The sequence below is a fragment of the Tachysurus vachellii genome, chromosome 8 (assembly GCF_030014155.1).
Source record: "Tachysurus vachellii isolate PV-2020 chromosome 8, HZAU_Pvac_v1, whole genome shotgun sequence".
Lineage (NCBI taxonomy): Eukaryota > Metazoa > Chordata > Actinopteri > Siluriformes > Bagridae > Tachysurus > Tachysurus vachellii.
In genome coordinates, this window is record NC_083467.1 from 5277435 (window position 1) to 5297923 (window position 20489).

General features: G+C 35.9%; 1 protein-coding gene across 2 annotated transcripts in view; it reads left to right on the plus strand.

Annotated features, from left to right (window-relative positions):
- Nucleotides 1-20407, plus strand: part of ranbp2 (RAN binding protein 2) — a 28491-nt gene extending 8084 nt beyond the window's left edge. Inside the window, exons 11-29 of one of the 2 annotated variants that reach the window (XM_060875894.1) lie at nt 327-450; nt 914-1075; nt 1170-1307; nt 1485-1616; nt 1710-1919; nt 2010-2093; nt 2314-2455; nt 2553-2647; nt 3173-7991; nt 10786-10863; nt 11965-12141; nt 12660-12731; nt 15015-15211; nt 16010-16145; nt 17088-17180; nt 17559-17701; nt 18108-18381; nt 18481-18794; nt 19544-20407. In XM_060875894.1, the coding sequence (XP_060731877.1) occupies nt 327-450; nt 914-1075; nt 1170-1307; nt 1485-1616; nt 1710-1919; nt 2010-2093; nt 2314-2455; nt 2553-2647; nt 3173-7991; nt 10786-10863; nt 11965-12141; nt 12660-12731; nt 15015-15211; nt 16010-16145; nt 17088-17180; nt 17559-17701; nt 18108-18381; nt 18481-18794; nt 19544-19849 (7696 nt within the window). In that variant the 3' untranslated portion in view covers nt 19850-20407. The remainder of the gene's footprint in view (nt 1-326; nt 451-913; nt 1076-1169; nt 1308-1484; nt 1617-1709; nt 1920-2009; nt 2094-2313; nt 2456-2552; nt 2648-3172; nt 7992-10785; nt 10864-11964; nt 12142-12659; nt 12732-15014; nt 15212-16009; nt 16146-17087; nt 17181-17558; nt 17702-18107; nt 18382-18480; nt 18795-19543) is intronic. The other variant, XM_060875893.1, reaches the window with a different exon arrangement.
- Nucleotides 20408-20489: the final 82 nt, after the last annotated feature.

Genomic DNA, 20489 nt, shown 5'->3' on the forward strand with positions numbered 1-20489 from the left:
CCAAGAGAATTCAAATAAAAAAAACAAACATACATTTTAGAGGGGAAAAAAGAAAAACTTTAAACAGATACCTAAGAGTTAATTGCTATGTAATTAATTCTTTGAGGGATATAATACAAACCAAACATGCCTGAACATTTACATTCATTTTGAGTTTCAAGTTAGCTCAATGTAAACCTAACAAGTTAGTATTTAAGCTCATTAAGAAATGTAAATAAAATTACTATAATAAAAACTACTAACAAACTACTCATTCTGTTCCAGTGTATGTATTTGGTCTTATTTAGGTCTTAATTTTATTTAAAATTTTTTGTCTCAATATGTAGACCTAATACATCTGCAAAACTGCGAATGGTTGTCCAACATGGCCTGAACACACTGCGAGCAAGAGAGAAACATGGTCTTCAGCCTGCACTGCTCATCCACTGGGCCAAACATCTCAGTACAATGGTAACAATTTCACTTTATTTTATTACATTTTCATGTTTTGTTTTAAATGTACAGTTATAAGTACAGTAGGGGTCATGCGTTCCTTGTGCCTATTGGCAAAAATGATAATTTCAATTGGTTCATTCAATTATTATTTTCTTTATGACTGTCAATGTCTGTGTGTGTATATAATTTCGTTCTGCCCTGAAAAAGCTACTTCACATTACAGGTGTTGAGACACATCATTATTTATTTTTATTAAAAATATTTTCAATACTTTATTTTTTAAAAGAACATATTGTATGCAAATTTAAAATTATAACCACAGCTGTATCTTGGGTTTAGATATTTCCTTTAATTGAGAGGCAAAAAAAAAAAAAATCCAAGCTAAATGCCTTTTGATCACACCTGTTATTTGTTGGCTAGGATTATGACCGTTAAAGTCACTTTCAGTAATAATGTGACATGACTAAATTCCCTGCAGGGTGATGGTGTAAACTCCTATTATGACCAGAAAGAATACATAGGCCGTAGCGTGCACTACTGGAATGTCGTGCTCCCCTTGCTTGAGAAAATTGAGAAGAGACGCAGAATTCCTGAACCTCTTGATCCTTTATTCATGCATTTCGCTAGTAAGGACATACAGGTAAAGTGAATACATATTTTTTTTCCTTGCATTTATGATTTAGCTTTAACTTGAACTGGTTGAACAATGTAATATTCCCTTATCTTTCTGTTAGGTTTCTGAAATTAAAAACTATGAAGAGGAGGCAATGATAACATTCGCTACACTTCTTGACATCGAAGGCAAAACTGATCAGGCTATCTTGAAGCTTGAGAAGCTCAACTGCATTTCTTCCTACTGGCATCTTGCTCGTGTAATCTAATTAATTATTTGCTACTTCACATAATGTAGGAAGCTTTGAATGACTTTTATATTTCCATTAAGGAGATATTCATACAGTCTGTTTTTGTCTTGTAGTATACTTGGTAATTCATAACTAGGTAATTCCTGTTTATCCATGCATTTGTAATTTTAATTTGATTAATCACAGATCTATCAGAGACTTTCTGAAGAGGCAGGAAATGGAGTTGAGGAAACACAAGACATGTGCATAAACTTTCTCCAGCAGTTTAAGAAGTACTTATCAAAGGTTTACCATGCGAGTGCAGATGACATGGAGAGGGTACAGGATCTAATTCCAATCAGCATTCCTTTGTGTTCTTGTGATCAGGCATTACACAAGATTAATTTATGATTGCATCACATTTCATTACAGCTCCCTGTGTCACTTGAGGAAATTATGGACTTGCTTAACGATGTCAATCAGCAGCTTGGAGAGGGTGGAGACGCTGTGGATGGAATTCTTGAAAGACATCCAATGACTTCAAGCCCACGATCACTCACAGAACCTGCTGTGGCTACTACTCCTAAATTCTCAGTGTCCTCTCCAGCCAAAAGTGTGCTCTCTCCCTCCAAGAGATCAGTGGTATGTTAATGTTTTAGTGTTTTCATTTTCAGAAAGTGCATAAGATATTGTTTACATTATTAAGGTGTTCCTTTTTGTTATTGGGAATAGTTTTCTCCCAAAACACCCCCTCATTGGGTGGAGGATCAGAAGTCACTTTTACAGATTCTCTGTCAACAAGTCGAAGCCTTGAAGGTCAGTTTGCAATCAATAAATTCAGTCCAGTAAACAATACTAAAAAGCAAACCCTTAAGGTCTCGTAAACATGAAAAATAACATCAAATATATTGATATAAACATCAAAATTATATGAATGATATAATTTAGTACTGGGAGGTAATTGACCATTAACTAATAAAATAACCAAGAACAGTAGGGCACACACACAGCATATCTCTGAATGTTTGCTTTGCAGAACGAGGTTCATGATCTGAGGCACAATTCACCTGGAACAACAGAGTCCCCATTTCATAGAGTGTATGGAGGGAATTACACAGCAGAGACATTTCAGGAGCCCTTTTCAGCAGCACAATCATTTCACGGAGTGCCACTTACTGGTCAGTCTAGCGAGATTACTTGCAGACGAATGGATTTTTATTTTTTTTGTTTAACATTTGACACTGTGTTAATTTCACATTTACCACATTTTCTCAGTTGCTACAACAGGTCCTTCAGTATACTACAACCAGTCCCCAGCATATAATTCACAGTACCTTCTTCGCACTGCTGCTAATGTAACACCATCCAAGGTAGGCAAACACATGACTGGGACTGTAACTGTAATCAGAGTTGCAACACTGTTTTAAAATGGTTTACCATCAACAATAATTTAGATTCGTTTCCCTGAGAAACATATCTAAAAAAAAAAACAGTCCTTTATAATAGATCTCTTAAGTTTATTTACTGACCCAACAACTGCCTTATGTAAAACATGTGTTGTAGTTAAAGACAGTACATTTTAAATTTTAGTTATAAAAATCTTAGTGGATTTTGAACCAGAATTACCCGAATTAGTTTTTAGAAAATTAGGTAAAACTAACAACTTTGGTTAGACTCTCATTTTTCTCTTATTCAAATGGCTTTCTAGGTAGAAGGATTGTTTGAATTCATGGCAGGCATTTTAAATTATGAAGGATTTTAGCAACTGTTCATAGATTTTTATCATAGTTAATGATGGAGGTACACAATTTTTTGGCAGGTAGTACCTGTTATGTTAAATAACTTCTCCAGGTTTTTTACTTGCCTACAACATTTGTAACATATCTTTCCAATAGGCCCCTGTCTATGGGATGAATCGTCTCCCCCAGCCACATATGTATGCCTACCAGCAGCCAACACATACACCACCTCTTCAAACATCAGCATGCATGTACCCTCAAGATCAGGTTTTTGGTACCTCTATCCGGTTTGAGCCACCAGCAACAAACTTGCTGTCACCATACAATGAAGAATTCTGCAGTCATGTTTCTCAACCATCTACCAATCCATCATTGCCAGAACCCGGGTACTTCACTAAGCCGGCTGTAATACCTGCTCAGTCCTGTAAGAGCAGTGAAGGCAAGTCTGTGGACTTAAAGGTGAGCTTTGGTCCACAAATTCCAGTTGAAGCCACTAAGGTTGGGCCTGGGGCTGCCTCACAAATGACTCCCACCGTAGCTGCTTTCAAATTCAATTCAAATTTCAAATCCAACGATGGTGACTTTACTTTCTCATCTGCAGAGGTGAAAAATAGTGAAAGCCTATTGGGACTCCTAACTTCAGATATTCCTCCCAGAACCGACGGCCATTCAGCCTTACTATCTCAGTTGCAAGACCCAACAGCAAGTCAAACAGGGGTCTTTACTTTTGGGAGTAAAAATTCTTTAGGGTTTTCATTTGTTGATGGGGTGCAGGATAAAACAACTCTCTTTGGAAAATCCGACCAAGCATATGATGTGAGCAAACCAGTGACTCGGGAGGAAAGTGATGAAAAATGTGTTGAGAGTGATGACAGCACCCACATTGAAGAGGATGAGGATGGGCCACATTTTGAGCCCATTGTCCCTCTGCCTAATAAAATTGATGTAAAAACTGGGGAGGAAGAAGAAGAAGAAATCTTCTGTAACAGAGCAAAATTGTTCCGTTTTGAGACAGAAACAAAAGAGTGGAAAGAAAGAGGCATTGGTTCTATCAAAATCCTAAAACACAAAACATCAGGTAAATATCGATTGTTGATGAGGCGAGAGCAAGTTCTGAAAATATGTGCAAATCACTACATCACCGCAGACATGGTTCTGAAAGCAAATGCTGGGTCTGATAAATCATGGGTATGGTATGCTATGGACTATGCTGATGAAATGCCAAAGACTGAACAGCTGGCTATTCGCTTTAAGACTGCAGATGAAGCAGCATTATTCAAACAGAAATTTGAGGAAGCTCAGAGAGCTATACTTAAACATTCAAAAATTCAAGGTCAACTGAAGGAAAATGACTCCAAGCCTTCTGTACTTGAGGACTGTAGAAAAAATGTTGATTTGAAAACCCTTTTTGCAAAGAAAGAAGGTGAATGGGATTGCAGTGTATGCTGTGTGAGAAACGACTCTTCATCTAAAAGTTGTGTTGCTTGTAGCAGTCCTAATCCTTCCGTTGATTTAAAATCTGAGACTAAATCAGGAGCCTTTACTTTTGGACTTCGTGGAAGTTCTAAGGACACCAGTGGTAGTGCCAGCTTCAAGGCATTTGGATCCCAGAGTCCCTTCTCTTTTAAATTTGGAACACAATCAACTGTTTCTCAATCCAGTCAGGGTGATGCAAAGTCTGGTCAGTTAGAACCTTCTGCAGATCATCCTATATCTGTGCAAAGTTCAGATTCCTCTGTCCAAAAATTTAGTAGCTCTTCAGGTGTTACAAATTTTTCATTTGGGTCTGGATTTGGTGCTCAGTTTGTTAAGAAACCAGGACAGTGGGATTGTTCCACATGTGCAGTGAGGAATGAGGCTTCTACAAGTATTTGTGTTTCATGTCAAACCTTGAATGCTTCATCCAAAAACACTGCTGCTACAGAATCTACCACACAGTCTATGACACTTCAAATTCCAAACGAATTAAAGGAAAACGACTCCAAGTCTTCTAGCACCTCTGTGGAAAAAAATGTTGATCTGAAAACCCTTTTTGCAAAGAAGGAAGGTGAATGGGATTGTAATGTCTGCTGTGTAAGAAATGACTCCTCATCTAAAGAATGTGCCGCATGTAGCAGTCCCAATCCTTGTGTTGAATCAAAACCTGGATTGAAACCAGCTGAGGGATTGAAAAGTGTCTCTGTTTCTGCAACAGGAGCATTTACTTTTGGACTTGTTGGAGGTTCTAAGGATGCCAGTAGTGAGGCCAGCTTCAAGGCTTTTGGATCCCAAATTCCCTTTTCCTTTAAATTTGGAACACAGCCGTCTAGTGAGTGTGAATCAAAATCTCAGGAAATTTCAAATTCCTCTAACCAAAAAATCAACAGCTCAAGTCTTCCGAGTTTTTCATTTGGGTCTGGGTTTGGCTCCCAGTTTAAGAAGACCGACCCTTCGGATCGTTCCTCATGTGCAGAAAGGAATGAGCCTACTCCAATCACTTGTGTTGAAAACCAGAACAAAACCACTGCTGTAACAGAATCTACCAAACAGTCTGTTAACTCTCTCTGCTCATTAGGCTCTGGACTTGCTAAGTTTGTCAAAAAAGTGGGTCAATGGGATTGTGATACCTGCTTGGTCAGAAATGAGGCGGCTGCAAAAAGCTGTGTTTCTTGTAATGCTCCAAATAACAACAGAAATAATGAAGCACAGTGGGACTGTGATACCTGTCTAGTCAGAAATGAAGGCACATCTAGTCATTGTGTTTCCTGCCAGAAACCTAAACCAAATGCACTTTCATCTTTTAGCTTTAGTACTGACAGTCAGGCTAACCATCCTGGAAGTAGTGAATTCACAGCCAGCTTTGAAGCTAGTACTTGTCAGTTTGGTCAGGGTAAGAAAGAGACAACAACAACTGAAGTTGAAACATCTTCAAGCAGTTCAAAGTTCTCTTTTTCAGTGCCAGGGTTAACTAGTGGATTCAAATTTGGTCTTAAGGGATCTGAATCAAAACCAGCTGACAGTGGATCTGCTGCAATGTTTCTGAAAAACATTGCCGAACAACACAGAGAAAAAGAAAAAGATGCATCATCGTCTGTCAAGTCATTGAATAATCCTAGTGATGAATGTCCACTGTTTACAGGAAAGGAGAATGCATTCAGTTTTGCAGACTTGGCAAAGACTTCACAAGGAAACTTTCAATTTGGCCAGAAGGATCCCAGTTTTAAAGGCTTTGCAGGGGCTGGGGAGCAACTTTTTACCTCATTTCTGCAAAGCCAAAAGTCAGAAACCTCTGATCAAGAAGAGGAAGATGTGTATAAAACTGAAGAAAATGATGATATTCAGTTTGAACCTGTGGTTAAGATGCCTGAGAAAGTTGACATTGTTACGGGGGAAGAGGATGAGGAATGTCTGTACACAACACGTGTTAAGCTTTTCAGGTTTGATCATGAAACTCATCAGTGGAAAGAACGAGGGGTTGGAAACCTAAAATTTCTTAAAAATAATCAAAATGGAAGGCTTAGAGTTCTAATGAGGCGGGAGCAAGTGCTGAAGGTATGTGCTAATCACTGGATCACTACTACAATGAACTTGAAGCCCCTTTCTGGTTCAGATTGTGCCTGGGTGTGGTTAGCAAATGACTTTTCAGATGGAGATCCTAAGTTGGAACAGTTGGCTGCTAAGTTTAAAACTCCAGAACTTGCAGAAGATTTTAAGCAAAAATTTGAGGAGTGTCAACGACTCCTCTTGGACATTCCTCTACAGACTCCTCATAAACTGGCTAATTCAGACCGAACAGCAAATCTCATACAGAAAGCTGAGGAAATGAAATCTGGTCTTAAGGACCTTAAATCATTCTTGACTTATGACGGAGTAAAAGGCAAGAACGAGGAAAGCAGTGTTAAAACAGTAAACAATATCTCAGCACTCATGATCAAACCCCACAATGAGAGCACTGGACAGACTTTGGAATGGGATAATTATGATTTGCAAGATGATGTTCATGATGAAAGTGCTGACACATCTGTATATGCTTCTCCACTAGCAAGCAGTCCGTTGCAAAAAAATTTGTTCCGTTTTGGAGAATCATCTACTGGGTTTAGTTTCAGCTTCCAGCCCATTCTTAGTCCATCAAAATCCCCAGCTAAGCTGAATCAAAGTGGGGCATCTGTCGGAACAGATGAGGAACAAGAAATAAGTCAAGAAGAGGAAAGAGATGGACAGTATTTTGAACCAGTTGTGCCAATGCCTGATGTGGTTGAGCTTTTAAATGGAGAAGAGAATGAGCAGGTAGTGTTCAGTCACAGAGCAAAGTTGTATCGCTATGATAAAGATCTCAGCCAGTGGAAAGAAAGGGGTATAGGAGACATCAAAATTTTGCAAAACTTTGATACAAAGCGCACTAGGCTTGTTATGAGACGTGACCAGGTTCTTAAATTGTGTGCCAACCACTGGATATCCTCAGATATGAAACTTGAGCTGATGAAAGGAACAGAAAAAGCATGGATCTGGAGTGCTTTTGACTTTGCTGAAGGAGAAGGAAAAGTTGAACAGTTGGCTGTACGCTTTAAATTGCTGGAGACTGCAAATTCTTTTAAAGATTTTTTTGAGAAAGCTAAGGATGCCCAGGAAAAGCAAACACTTCTTGCCTCTGCTTCTTCTCCAAGAGAAACCTTGACCTCCCCTGCAACCCTGTGTGGTAAAGCTGCAATTGCAGTGCTTGAGGAAATGACTGAAGAAAAGTCTGAACAACCTTCTGAAAGCAGTCATGCACCTACAGTGTCTCTCAGTCCACACAACACCTCTAAAACTGTGGTCTCTCCCCCCAAGTTTGTCTTTGGGACAGATTCTGTGCAGAAAATATTTGGAAGCCCAGTATCCTCTAAACAAATTGTTCCTGGACCAGCTGCGAGTCCTGAAGATCAGTTATCAGGCAGTGATTTAAGCTCCAAAACTGCTGAAAGGGAAACAGTAACTCCATTCAAAGTACCAGAAAGAGGTGAGATTTTTACTATTGTTAAACCTCATGATGTTTATTAGACTTTTTTAAATGATTAATGATATATATAATTTTTAAATGTTCTGGCTAAGTATACACAATATGGTAAGTATTTGCAAATGACTTCAATGTTGCTAATTAAGTTCTGTCTGTTCTTAGAATTTTTCTCTTACTAAGACAATTTTTTTCAGAACACACCTGTGTAAAACTGGGGTATTAATTGAACTTTTTAAATCATACCAGTCAGTTGAGAAAATTAGAGGGAATGCAACAAATAATGCAAAATCAAATAGCATGTGCATATGCAACGGGAAACAAAAGGAAACTAAAAGATCTAATCCACTACTTGTAGATGTAAAGAGTTTAAAAATAATTGAAACCCAGTGAAAAATGTATCAATTTTTTTTTATCAATTTACCACTATTTACCAATTTCACAGTCAAGTTTAAAAATGATCCAATGACTGTTTTAATATTAATGGCCTTAACTAAATGAATATTATATAAGAAAATGTAAAAGAAGGCTATTAAAAATATATTCATAATTTAAGCATTTACTTAGGAATGTTGCTGTGTGAAAGGAGGACTGGTCATACTTTCTAGTGTGATGCAGACTATTCATTTTCCCTGGACACCTGCTCTTCTAACCCTGCATCTGGAGTGTTTAACCCTCCTATTGTCCTCCTATACAAATTAGGAGCGCTGAGTCAACTTGACCTTGTCTCTTTTGACTGCTTATAAAAAGTGAAGTATATATGATAGCCTTTATTTTTTTATTTCTTTTTTCTTTTCTTTTTTTTTTTTTTTTTTTTTTTTTTTACCTTTTTAGTCTAACTTGTTTCCAACATATCAACATATATTTTGCAAAAAAAAAAAAATTCGGTATAATAAACCTTATTTATATACAAAAATGCCTCATTTTTTAGTAAAAAAAATACATTTTGAATTATTTTCACTATAGAGGCACAAAAGTTGATGCACAATTACAGGCTGGTATATTTCAAGGGCAGGAGATTGTTTTGAAACCATTTTGACCATTTTTAATGTCAGCAAATAATAAAACCTGTTTTTTTCCAGGCCAGATTGACTTGAATGCTTATAAATCAAAAATTCTACAATTATCACCATTCTGTGTGTAATCTATTTTACACTTGTAATATCTATTTTGCCCACCGGATGTCATCTGATCAACCAACAGGCTACCCCCCCCCCCACACACACACCCCAATCCCCCCACTCAAAAACATGCCATAATTTCATGTGAATAAAACTTCGTTTACCTCCTTATGTTTTTTATTATACTTCATTTATGAACGATAAACCTTATGAAATTTTGCCATGTTTTGAGTAAAATAAGCAGAAATTATTAAATATCATTTTGGATAACCACTGACTGATAAATGTCAAACATTACTCAGAATATCTCCAGGCCAAAGCTGACTGATGCAACTAAATTCATAAATAAGAGAGAGGAAACAAATATGATTTGAATATGAAAACACAACGCGTGTGTGTGTAAAGATTGTTGGTAGAAGAGCAGATATTGTGCCCAGCTGGACAAATGCATATAACAAGTGTGAAATATTTACAAATGATTGTTTTTGTTTTTTGGAGGCCCAATGAATTGCAATGCCCTGTGTGTGAGTGTGTTTGTGTGTGTAAAGCTTGTTGGTAGATCAGATTTTGCCCCCAGCTGGACAAATGCATCTAACAAGTGTGAAATATTTACAAATGAGTAGCTTTTGTTTTTTCTGGAGGCCTAATGAATTGCTATGCCCAGTGCTTGTGTGTGTGGCATCATTTCGGTAGATCATATTTTGCCCTCTGCTAGGCAAAGGTATATCAAAAGTGAGAGATATTTACAAATGTGTAGCTTTTTTTTCTGGAGGCCTAATGAAATGCAATGCCCAATATGTGTGGTGTGTGCATGGGTGTGCGTGCGCGTGTGTGTGAAATGTTTACAAATGTGTAGCTTTTGTTTTGTCTGGAGGCCAACTGAATTGCAATGCCCAATGCTTTGAACAGTGTTTGACTGTGTGTGTGTAGCATCATTTCGGTAGATCATATTTTGCCCTCTGCTAGGCGAAGGCATATCAAAAGTGTGAAATATTTACAAATGTTTGGCTTTTTTTTTCTGGATGCCTAATGAAATGCAATGCCCAATTTGTGTGAGTGTGTGTTTTGGGTGCGTGTGTTAGTGGACATTTTATGTGTGCATTTTTGTGTCTGTATGTATGTTCATTGCACTGAAAAGGGCAAAAGTGTGACCTATTGCTCCACTAAATGTGTCCGGGTCAAAATGACCCAAAATGATCCAAAATAGTATATACTGGTCTGAACACATAGTTCAACAAAAATAGACAAAATTAATTTTACTTGCAAAGTTCATAATTTGGAACAATCCTTAATAATTTGGAACAAATTTCAGGCAAATATGTGGAAGAAAACCCAAGTTATGACACATTAAAATCTTCCAGCCGGGTCGAATAGACCAAGGGAAAATAGGAAGGATAAAACCAGTGCAGTTTCTCTGTGTGAGGTGCTTATTTGTCCATGATGACCTAAGTGCAATAGCTTCACGTGAGTTATTGGTGACCTGACCTGAAAGAAGCTCCTATGTGTATATTCTCTTTACATTTTGAGAATATAATATTTTTGGTCATTTACTGTTACGCTAAAAAGTTGTTTCTTCAACTGTATAGTCAGCCTCATGGTGGTTGAGCTACCAAACTCTGTTTGTCCCAGATATCTTGTTTCCTTACTTAATGCATCTCAACTACTACCCACTCTTTTAGGATTGGATTTTAGGCTTTATAAAGATAACCCTATGGCTTTTTGGGCGTGCACATCAGCTACCCAGTTTGAACCTCAAGGTATTTTGTCATCGCACGTTGTGTTCTTTGATACATGGGACAGTGATGTCACAGAGTCTGTCTTGACCTACTGAACCCTGGATGAATAATAACAACAAACAGAAAGCGTGTTTAAAATAGCCTGCATGCATTTGATGTCTGACTGATTTGACATACATACTAATTATGCTGCTGGTTTCATGTTTTATCTTCTGTTAGTGTTTGCAGCAGTCAGATTTAGTGAGTTTCATATTTGTTAAAACAAGCCACCTATAAAATGCATTAAAACACATTAACAAAAGCTCCTAGCATAGTTTACTAAAATATAGATACAAAGCAGCATGTAATGTAAGAAGAGGCCTAAGTAGCTAAATGATTTTTTTGTTTTGACTGATTTTTAAATGATTTTCCTGCATGTATTTAATCAATGTTTGATGCAGAATCTGCCATCATTTGTTTTAATATCAAACAAAATTGTTATCCATTTAAATAACACCCATTTAAATCTGGAAGTCTCTCTGGGGGTGTGTCTCAGGGTGTGTGTGCTGGGGTGTGGGTCTCGGTGTGGGTGTGTTTCACTGTGTGTGTGTACATTATAGGAAATGTAGGTACTCTTGGAACATCACAAAAGCAATCAAATTAGTGGGCAGGAACCTTTTTTCATATAGTACCTAAATATTTTGCCTAAGCAAAATATATAACCTAAGCATTTGGCAGATGCCCTTATACGGTGCAATGTACAAAAGTGCTTTTAATTCTCTATAATTGAATGCATTAACTCTGTTTTGCTAGGTTACAGACATAAGATACCATGAGCCTAAAACACTGTTCGAATTTTTTTTTTGGTGAATTCACACATACAGCAAACCCTCCCATGTGCTAGTTTAAGTAATTTATGAAGAAGCTGATGCTTATACAAAAAACATTCTATTTTGCCTGGCTGAAAATTGCCCTACGTTTGTTGCAAGCTGTGCTTGTTCTATAGAAAACAATTTAACATCAGTACTATTTAACATTTTGTTTTGTTTTGTTCTTTGGCCAGAAGCTGCTTTAATGCATTTCTTTGCCTTTATCATAGTGTGTACTAGGTTTAATTCTTTTTTTTTTTGTGTCCCATTTTAGTTTCCTCTGAGACCCATGATATAAGGAGTGCTGCCAATAGTTGTGACTATGATATCGAAATTGTGTTTGAACAACAGCCCACTAAGGAGCAGGCAGAACTCGCCCGAAAGCTAATGCTGCCGCCAACATTTTTTATTTACAAAAATAATACAGGATATGTGAGTGATGATACAGATGGTAAGAGCTTACTTATTTATTTGTCTTTTTTCTTATTTGTTTGGAAATCTATCAAAATCTATCACTTAAGTGGAAAAACAACAAGGTAGTTCATGGTATGGACTAACAATTTGTTTAAAAAATTATAGTATCAAGATGAAATACAGTAACATGCATTACTTTTAGAAGACTGCCTATTAGCCTATGGCTATTTTGCTACCTGGATAAAATGCTCAAACCTTCACAGTGGGCACATCAATAAGCTTTTAAGTTTTAGGTAGCCAATTTTGTTTATTAAATCATTATCACATTCTGATGGTTCCTGGTATTTTTAGACTGCTTAAGTTTGCAGCAGAAACCAATCTCAGATGCAGTATTTTTGGAAGTCATGATTTACCTTTAAAGACACTACTTATTCGCTATTCATGTAAAAGCTATTGAAGTCAAAGATCTGCCTTATGATTCAGTGTTTATTATTGCATTAGTTACATTTTTGCATAACTACATTTTAAGGACTGTTACATATATATGTCATGCAGATGAAGATTATGAGATGGCTGTAAGAAATCTAAAGGGAAAACTGTATCCTGATTCTGCCACACATGAACCTGGTAAGTTATATTTATCTGATGAACTAATGAAATAAATTCATTTAACAGAATGTAGGTTAAAAGTTAAATTCACTGCAAATTATTCTGTACAGTTCTGGTCTTTCTGGGTTTCTTGGGTCGCACTGCACCATACCACACAGTGTACCACACACAAGTAGGTCAATAAAACCAAAGCTAATATAAATACAGTAAAACATCATAAATCCCAGGCATATGGTGTTTGAATTAACTTGATTTCTTTCACCCGAGAGCCTCTAATACTGATGGCGGGGCCAAAAATTTACATCATCTTCAAAAATAAATAAAGCCTGAATGTATCTACACATGCAGCATACTAGAAAAACGTGAGGAAACTCCACTATTTGCCTACATAGGCCAATTCCACTTAAATAAAACATAATTCCAACAAAACAGCAGCTAAATGAACAGACAGAATAAATACATAAACAATGCTTATTCACAAAACTTACTCAAGAAATTGGCCAATACATGATTCACAGACTTTGAAAGTCTGTATTGGAAGCTGAGATTTTACAGATTACATCAGCACTTTGTGTTTTAAAAAAAAAAAAAAAAAGTTGAATGGCCACCAGCCCTCACACACTACATTTTCTGCCTTACTATTGGATTTTGTTTCGAGTGATATGAATTTGAGGCTTTCCATTCAATTCTATTAGTTGAAACCTTTCTATAGGTTTGTCAAGCATCCAAATCAGCCAAGGAGATCTTGAGCAAATGCTGTTAGGACCAGATAAACAATGGGATTTAAATGTTGTTTATTTTTTCCAAAGTTACCACTATTTTTATTTGCGGAAGTTTTACTCTTGGAGCACACTTCGTAGTTTAGATAACTGTATATAGTGGTGAAGAGATTCCAAAACGAAACCTAAATAGTTATTTTTGGATGGAATGAAAACCTATAGTGACACATGATTCAATTAAATTAAGTTTTGTAGTTTGGTAGCTGAGAGAACTCTGATACAAAAACCTATATATATATATATATATATATATATATATAAATATATATATATATATATATATATATAATATATATATATATATATATATATATATATATATATATATATATATATATATATATATAGGTTTTTGTATCAGAGTTCTCTCAGCTACCAAACTACAAAACTTAATTTAATTGAATTATATACTCTATATATATATATATATATATATAGATATATATAGATATAGATATATATAGATATATATAGATATAGATATATATAGATATAGATATAGAGCTTCTGAAGCATGTCATGTGTTACTATTATTTTGGGACCAGAATTATTTAAATACACCTTGAGAAACCTCAGATAGCACAGAGTTGAGCACACTGGAGAGTCCATCTAAACATTCCTCTACAGAAACCACTCTATACTATAAAACTATCATTTTAAATCAAAATATTAAACTATAAAGCAGAGATGAGAGAGAGTTTTTAGGCTTCATTTGAATGAGCTCAGAGATATACTTTCTAAAATTGTAAAATATTGTCAGGTGGAAGTTTTGCTTTTGTCCACCTTCCCTTTCTTTGCTTTACTCCACCTTCCCTTAAAATAAGTATATATATACTTTATTTATATATGTATGTATGTATGTATGTATGCATGTGTGTGTATGTATGTATGTATGTATGTGTGTATATATATATATATATATATATATATATATATATATATATATATATATATATATATATATATATATATACATATATATATATATATATATGTATATACACATACACACACACACTTATTTTAACACTTTTGCAGCAGTCTAACGTGTTTACTTTTGGTGCCTAAATTATTAAATCCTGCCAGAATGCTTCTCAGTATGGTCTACAGAGAGTTCCTTGGACTGAATGGCATGGTCTGATAAGCAGTGTAAAATGCAGGGCCTTAAATGCACAAGCAGTTGCCTTTCTTTATCCGGTCTAGTTAATTCCCCACTTTTGGACTCTAAACAAGTTCCAGAAAATCAAAGCAAACTTGCGCCTGAGCTCAGTTTAGGAGTGAATACGTATCTAAATTATTTCTACATAACTTTTTATTAATGGCCAAAGTCACTAACAGTTTTTTCTATAAAATCTATACTACCATAAAGTGTAAGAGCAAAGGTCTCTATGCTTTCTGCACCCACTGAAGGCCTTGAAAATGTATCTAGACCAAGATTCAACAATGAAGTGTATTGTTACAGAGCAAAGTAGAATTTATATACTGGGTTGGGTGTTTAATGAGTCTTGGATGTCTTGGATAGCTCAAGCCAGTAGAGCTACAGAGGAACCAGAGTGTGTGCTTGTCTGGGAGAAGAAACCAACACTGGAGGAGGAGAGAAAGGCCAAGAGCCTCCAGCTGCCTCTCACATTCTTCTGTGGTACTAGTAGTGATGCAGACTCTGAGCCTGACAGGGCAGAGGACTTTGGAACGGAACTACGAAAGGTCCAGCAAGCTCAGGTAAATGTCATGCAAGTGTTAAACACAACTGTAAAACAGATCTAGTGTGTCTTTTTTTTTAAATAACAATAATAATAATCACAATCTTTTATAAACTGTGCCTAATGTAACTTTATTTAAATGCCTGTTATAGTTTTAAATGTTTTTTTCGAATGTTTTATTTTTTAATTGATTCTAAACAAAAAACAAGTTTAAAGGTTTATAACTAAACTCTATTGCCAAAAGCATGTTTTAACCTTCATTCATATGAGCCGGATTTATTTCCCTTTTGCTGTTCTATGAAATGTTGTGCTCTTGTAAACAATTTTGTATTCTAGTTGTAATTTAATCATAAACACATTCATTTTCCTGCTCTTTGAGAAACCTCTAAACTTGTTTGGAAAAGTAGATACGGTTTGCAAAATAAAGCTTTAAGTTATAGTAACTGTATAAATAAAATAAAATTATTGTTACCTTTGCTTTGGCAATGCTGCAAAACAAATATCTCATGTTATTAGAGAAGTGTAAAAAATATTTTCAGTTTATTATGAAGGGAAAATTGTAATTCCTACAGCACACAAAATTGCAAACACATAATTGTATATAGAATGTTTGTGTTAACTGTTGGGGAAGAACCACGTGTGTCCACAAACCTTTGGCCATATACTATAAGTATAATGTTAAAATATAAAAAAAATAATCTTGTAATATTCACCTTATTCTTATTTAATAAAAAAGTCTTTATCTTGCATCAATTCTAAAAAGCTCTTCACTCAGACATTGTTTCTCAGCGGGCTTTATAAAAGTCTTTTGTTTCAGTGTGAAATAATCGGGCAAGAAAAAACCAGTGAGCACTGCTCTGAACAGCCTACTACAGCTGATAATGGTCGTCCTATTGACCTCTCTACAAAAACCCAGGAAAATGAAACCCCACCTGATTCAAATACAACTCAAGGTAAACTTTTATTAGAAATATAAGTATTGACCATATTTTTATGTTTTTTTAAATAACACCTTAACAGTATGTACTGTGATGTCATACTGTTTGAATCATCTCATCTAATTAAGTTATGAAATGTCTCACACATACATATCGTCGCTGTCAGATGGAATCCTCGTATCTCCAAAACCGTTATTTTTCAGGAAATGAAAAACGCCGTACCTTATCTGCAGTGCACAGGGTTTAGTCCGCGTTGCAGTGGATTGTCTTGCGCTAAATTCCTGTCCTCAGACGAGCACCAGAACTAGCGGGGGTCAAGATTTTTTTTTTCTTTGAGCCCAGTGTTTTGAAGACATTTACCTCAGAAGACGTGTTGATTCGTTGCGACTCTTATTAAGGAGAAATATGCAGCGAAGCTCTCCCGCGGAGTGAGGGAGATGTGGACAGTTGAATGTCCAATGGAGTTATGAGATTTGCGCTCAAGCTATTTTCAAGACTTTAGATTGGTTAATAACTTGTAAAAATAACAGACCCACGTCGGGACTGACCAATAGCATCGATATGTGAAAAAATATGAAATTGACCAAATTTGGACATACGAGGTTTCCGCCCGACAGCGACGATATGATAGTTAAAACATTCTGGAAGATTAGAGGTCTTGCGTTCTTCACGCATAGCAATTCTACGTTATAATTGACTTCTTTTATTGAACATATGAAAAGGAATCCAAGAGTTCAACACAGGACTTCTAAATGTTTGCTTGAATGATTATTAACCAATCAGTAGTTCTTGTGTCCATGCTTGTTTTGGTATGGCATTAGTTTTACTCAGGAATCCTGTTCCAGTCACTGAGATTTTAGGGAGATACAGATTTAGGATTTAAGGTGTGTGGAAATTTCACCAGTATTGCTGTGCATCTTTCATGATGATTTATTGTCTCTATTCCTCTACCCACAGATGCCCCTTTATCTTTTATTTTTGGTTCTCACAGTACATCTACATTTGCAGACTTGGCAAAGAATTCTGGGGAATTTCTCTTTGCAAAAAAAGGTTGGCTTTGACTAATTTCCTTACTTTTTTTGATTATTAGAAGTGTTGGGAAATTTTCACAAAATCAAAGAAAAAAATGAGAGCAGAAATCTTAATTATTTATTCATTTGTATTAAAGCATGTTTGAAATAAGCTTCTTGTTGACGGAATAAATCAACTTCCAAATGATATTCAGACAGAAATTGAATATGGTTATATTCCAAGTCATGAATTTGATTAATTTTGGCTGTTTTAATGCCTCTAAAATCTCAATTATATAATTGTGACTAATTGATCTTCTGGTCCTGGGTAATTGTAAATAATAAATTCTAATAATTTCCACTCAGCAGAACAAAATGAAGCAAATCTTTAACTCAGAAACTGTTATTTACTTTTAAGACTCAAACTTCTCCTGGGCCAATGCAGGGGCAGCAGTCTTTACCACCACTGCAACTGCTTCTCGAAATGAGGATGAGGATGGAAGCGATGAAGATGTTTCTAACAATGACATTCACTTTGAGCCCATTGTTTCCTTACCTGAGGTATGTTAATATTTATGTAGTTTCATGGATTAAAACTCAAAATTATGTGTATTCTGCATCAGCTAAAATGTAACAAACAGATAAGCTGCATGAATAAATTTCTGTGTTTTTAAGATCAGACAAAGGCTTAACTAGCACAAGTCCTGTATGTTTATATGCAGTTTTTAGCAGGAGTGAATGCATTTGGATGTGTTTTTTCCAGAAATGTTTAACAAGGTCAACATGCTTAGATTCAGGAAGAATCAGGAAGGTCCTTTAACATAATAATAAATCAAAATTGTTCAGCTGAAGTCCAATAAAAACACCAAACCCATTCAAAATGTGGAAAGATTGAGATTTGAGTTTAGCCATCACTAAATATTTAAAGGAATACTAAATATTTAGATAACAATTTTTCTTTTCTCAGGTCGAGGTGAAGTCTGGTGAAGAAGATGAGAAGATTCTTTTCAAGCAGAGGGCAAAACTGTACAGATGGGACCGTGATTTGAAACAGTGGAAAGAGCGTGGAGTTGGTGATCTGAAGATCCTCTTCCATCCAGTGAAAATGAACTACCGTGTCCTGATGAGGCGTGAACAGGTTTTAAAAGTCTGTGCTAACCACACCATCACAAAGTATATCGAGCTGAAACCCATGAACACCTCTAATAACGCACTGGTTTGGACGGCTTTGGACTATACAGGTTAGAACACTTGAATATATTGTACTGTTGTTCAACTAAATTTTTGTATAAAATGTATGTATGTATTTATTTATTTATTTATTTATTTATTTAAATCAGAGGGTGATTGCAAGTTGGAGCAGTTTGCTGCCAAATTTAAGACCCCTGAAGTCACAGAATCCTTCAGAAAAACCTTTACGGATTGTCAGCAGTGCATATCTCAAGTGGACACAGCCCAGTCTAGACCAAGCAACCCAACAGTATTTCTCACTATAGCTGCTGACAATGAGCTAATCGGCAAGATCACAATAGAGCTTTTTGCCAACATCGTCCCCAAAACTGCAGAAAACTTCAGAGTTTTGTGCACTGGAGAGAAAGGATTTGGCTACAGGAATTCCATATTTCACAGGATCGTCCCTGATTTCATGTGTCAGGTAACTTTTCATTTATATTTTATTATTCGTCTAGGTCAGAGCTGTCAATCATTTCAGGGATACATTACACGTCTAGGGTCACGTAGACCAGGAACAGAAATATCAGATTGGTAGATCAGTTAAACATGAACAACTATTAATTAAATTAAAAAAAGTTAAGGGCTCCTGAAGTGGCATAACAGTAAAGCAGTCACATTATTTTCCAGAAATTGTGAATTTGAATTCCAGCAATGCTATTTCAGGAGTCAAAAAGCTGACCGTATTTTTGACCTCCTTGATTATCACAGCAGAGCAGATAGCCCTCACTAGCTTGTGTCTCAAAGTTGGCACACAATGGTCTTCTCTTCCATGATGGTCATTTGACATGGGAGAACTGGCTGTTGGGAATTGGCCAGGATTAAATTGGAGAGAAAAGAGGGGGAAATATATTTTAATGCATAAGTATTCATGCCCTATTCATGTGAAACTCAGTGTAGATTTTTAGCTTGCTAATTCAGAATTGCAAAATCATACCATATGCTGTTAGTAGCTGCATTTGTATTCGAGTTAATTTTCCCCAGTACAAACAAATACTAGCTCTTGTAAATTGTTTTGAATTTAGTCTGCAACACTTATGTTTTATTGAACTTATTTAAAATGGAAATATTTCTATTCTGATGAATTATATGTATATGGTTTTACTCATATTATATATTTTTGAGTAATTTGAATAATCCATAAAATCTTTCATCCATGTTTTGTTTGGTTAGGGTGGTGATATTACTAAACATGATGGTACAGGTGGAAAGAGTATCTACGGGAATAAGTTTGAGGATGAAAACTTTGAAGTGCGTCACACAGGACCAGGTATAGTGTCCATGGCCAATCGAGGCAGGAACTCAAACAACTCTCAGTTTTTCATCACGTTAAAAAAATCTGAGCATTTAGACTTCAAACATGTCGCTTTTGGCATCGTCAAAGACGGCATGGATGTGGTGGAGCAAATGGGAAACCTGGGCTCCAGGAAAGGTGAACCAAGCAAAAGGATAACAGTTGAAGAATGCGGAGAGCTGTAGATCGATTCTTCATACTTTAAGTACATGTGTGAAAGTTTTTCATGTTCATCTTGGGGTTTTTTATGTTGGAGTCATATATTTCTCCTTATTATAAATGTGATTGAGGCACAATCAAAGCTCAAAAGCTCTAAAAAGCCCCCCCTCAATAAATTCTTTCAGCAGTGAATGACCAAATAGACCTTCCTAAAGGTATGAGAAAGGTGGTCAGGCACCCATACAGAGAATAACCAGTGACTGATGGGAATGATGTGTTTTCTAAGGTGACCGAGACCTTTGCTTAAATAAGCTCTTATAAAGATAATGCTAAAGAAATAGACTTAAAAGTCTAACCACATGCTTTTTTTTCTAGCAAACTGCAGGGGATTCATTTTGTTGCATGTTAAAAAAAGCTAGCGTTGCTGGTTTGATTCATTTACACAGGTATATTAAACAGCAACAAATCTGGATAATCTTAAACATTTTGGATAATCTTAAATATTTTGTGTGTTTTTACTCTGTATAGATTTCTGTGAATTCTACATTTTCTGCTTTTTGCCAATATTAAAGATTGAACACTGAGTTTGTGTCTTTTGTGTTTTTTTTGTTTTTGTTTTTGTTTTTAATTAACATAAGGAAATAAGACATGCTCGTTCTTGTTTGG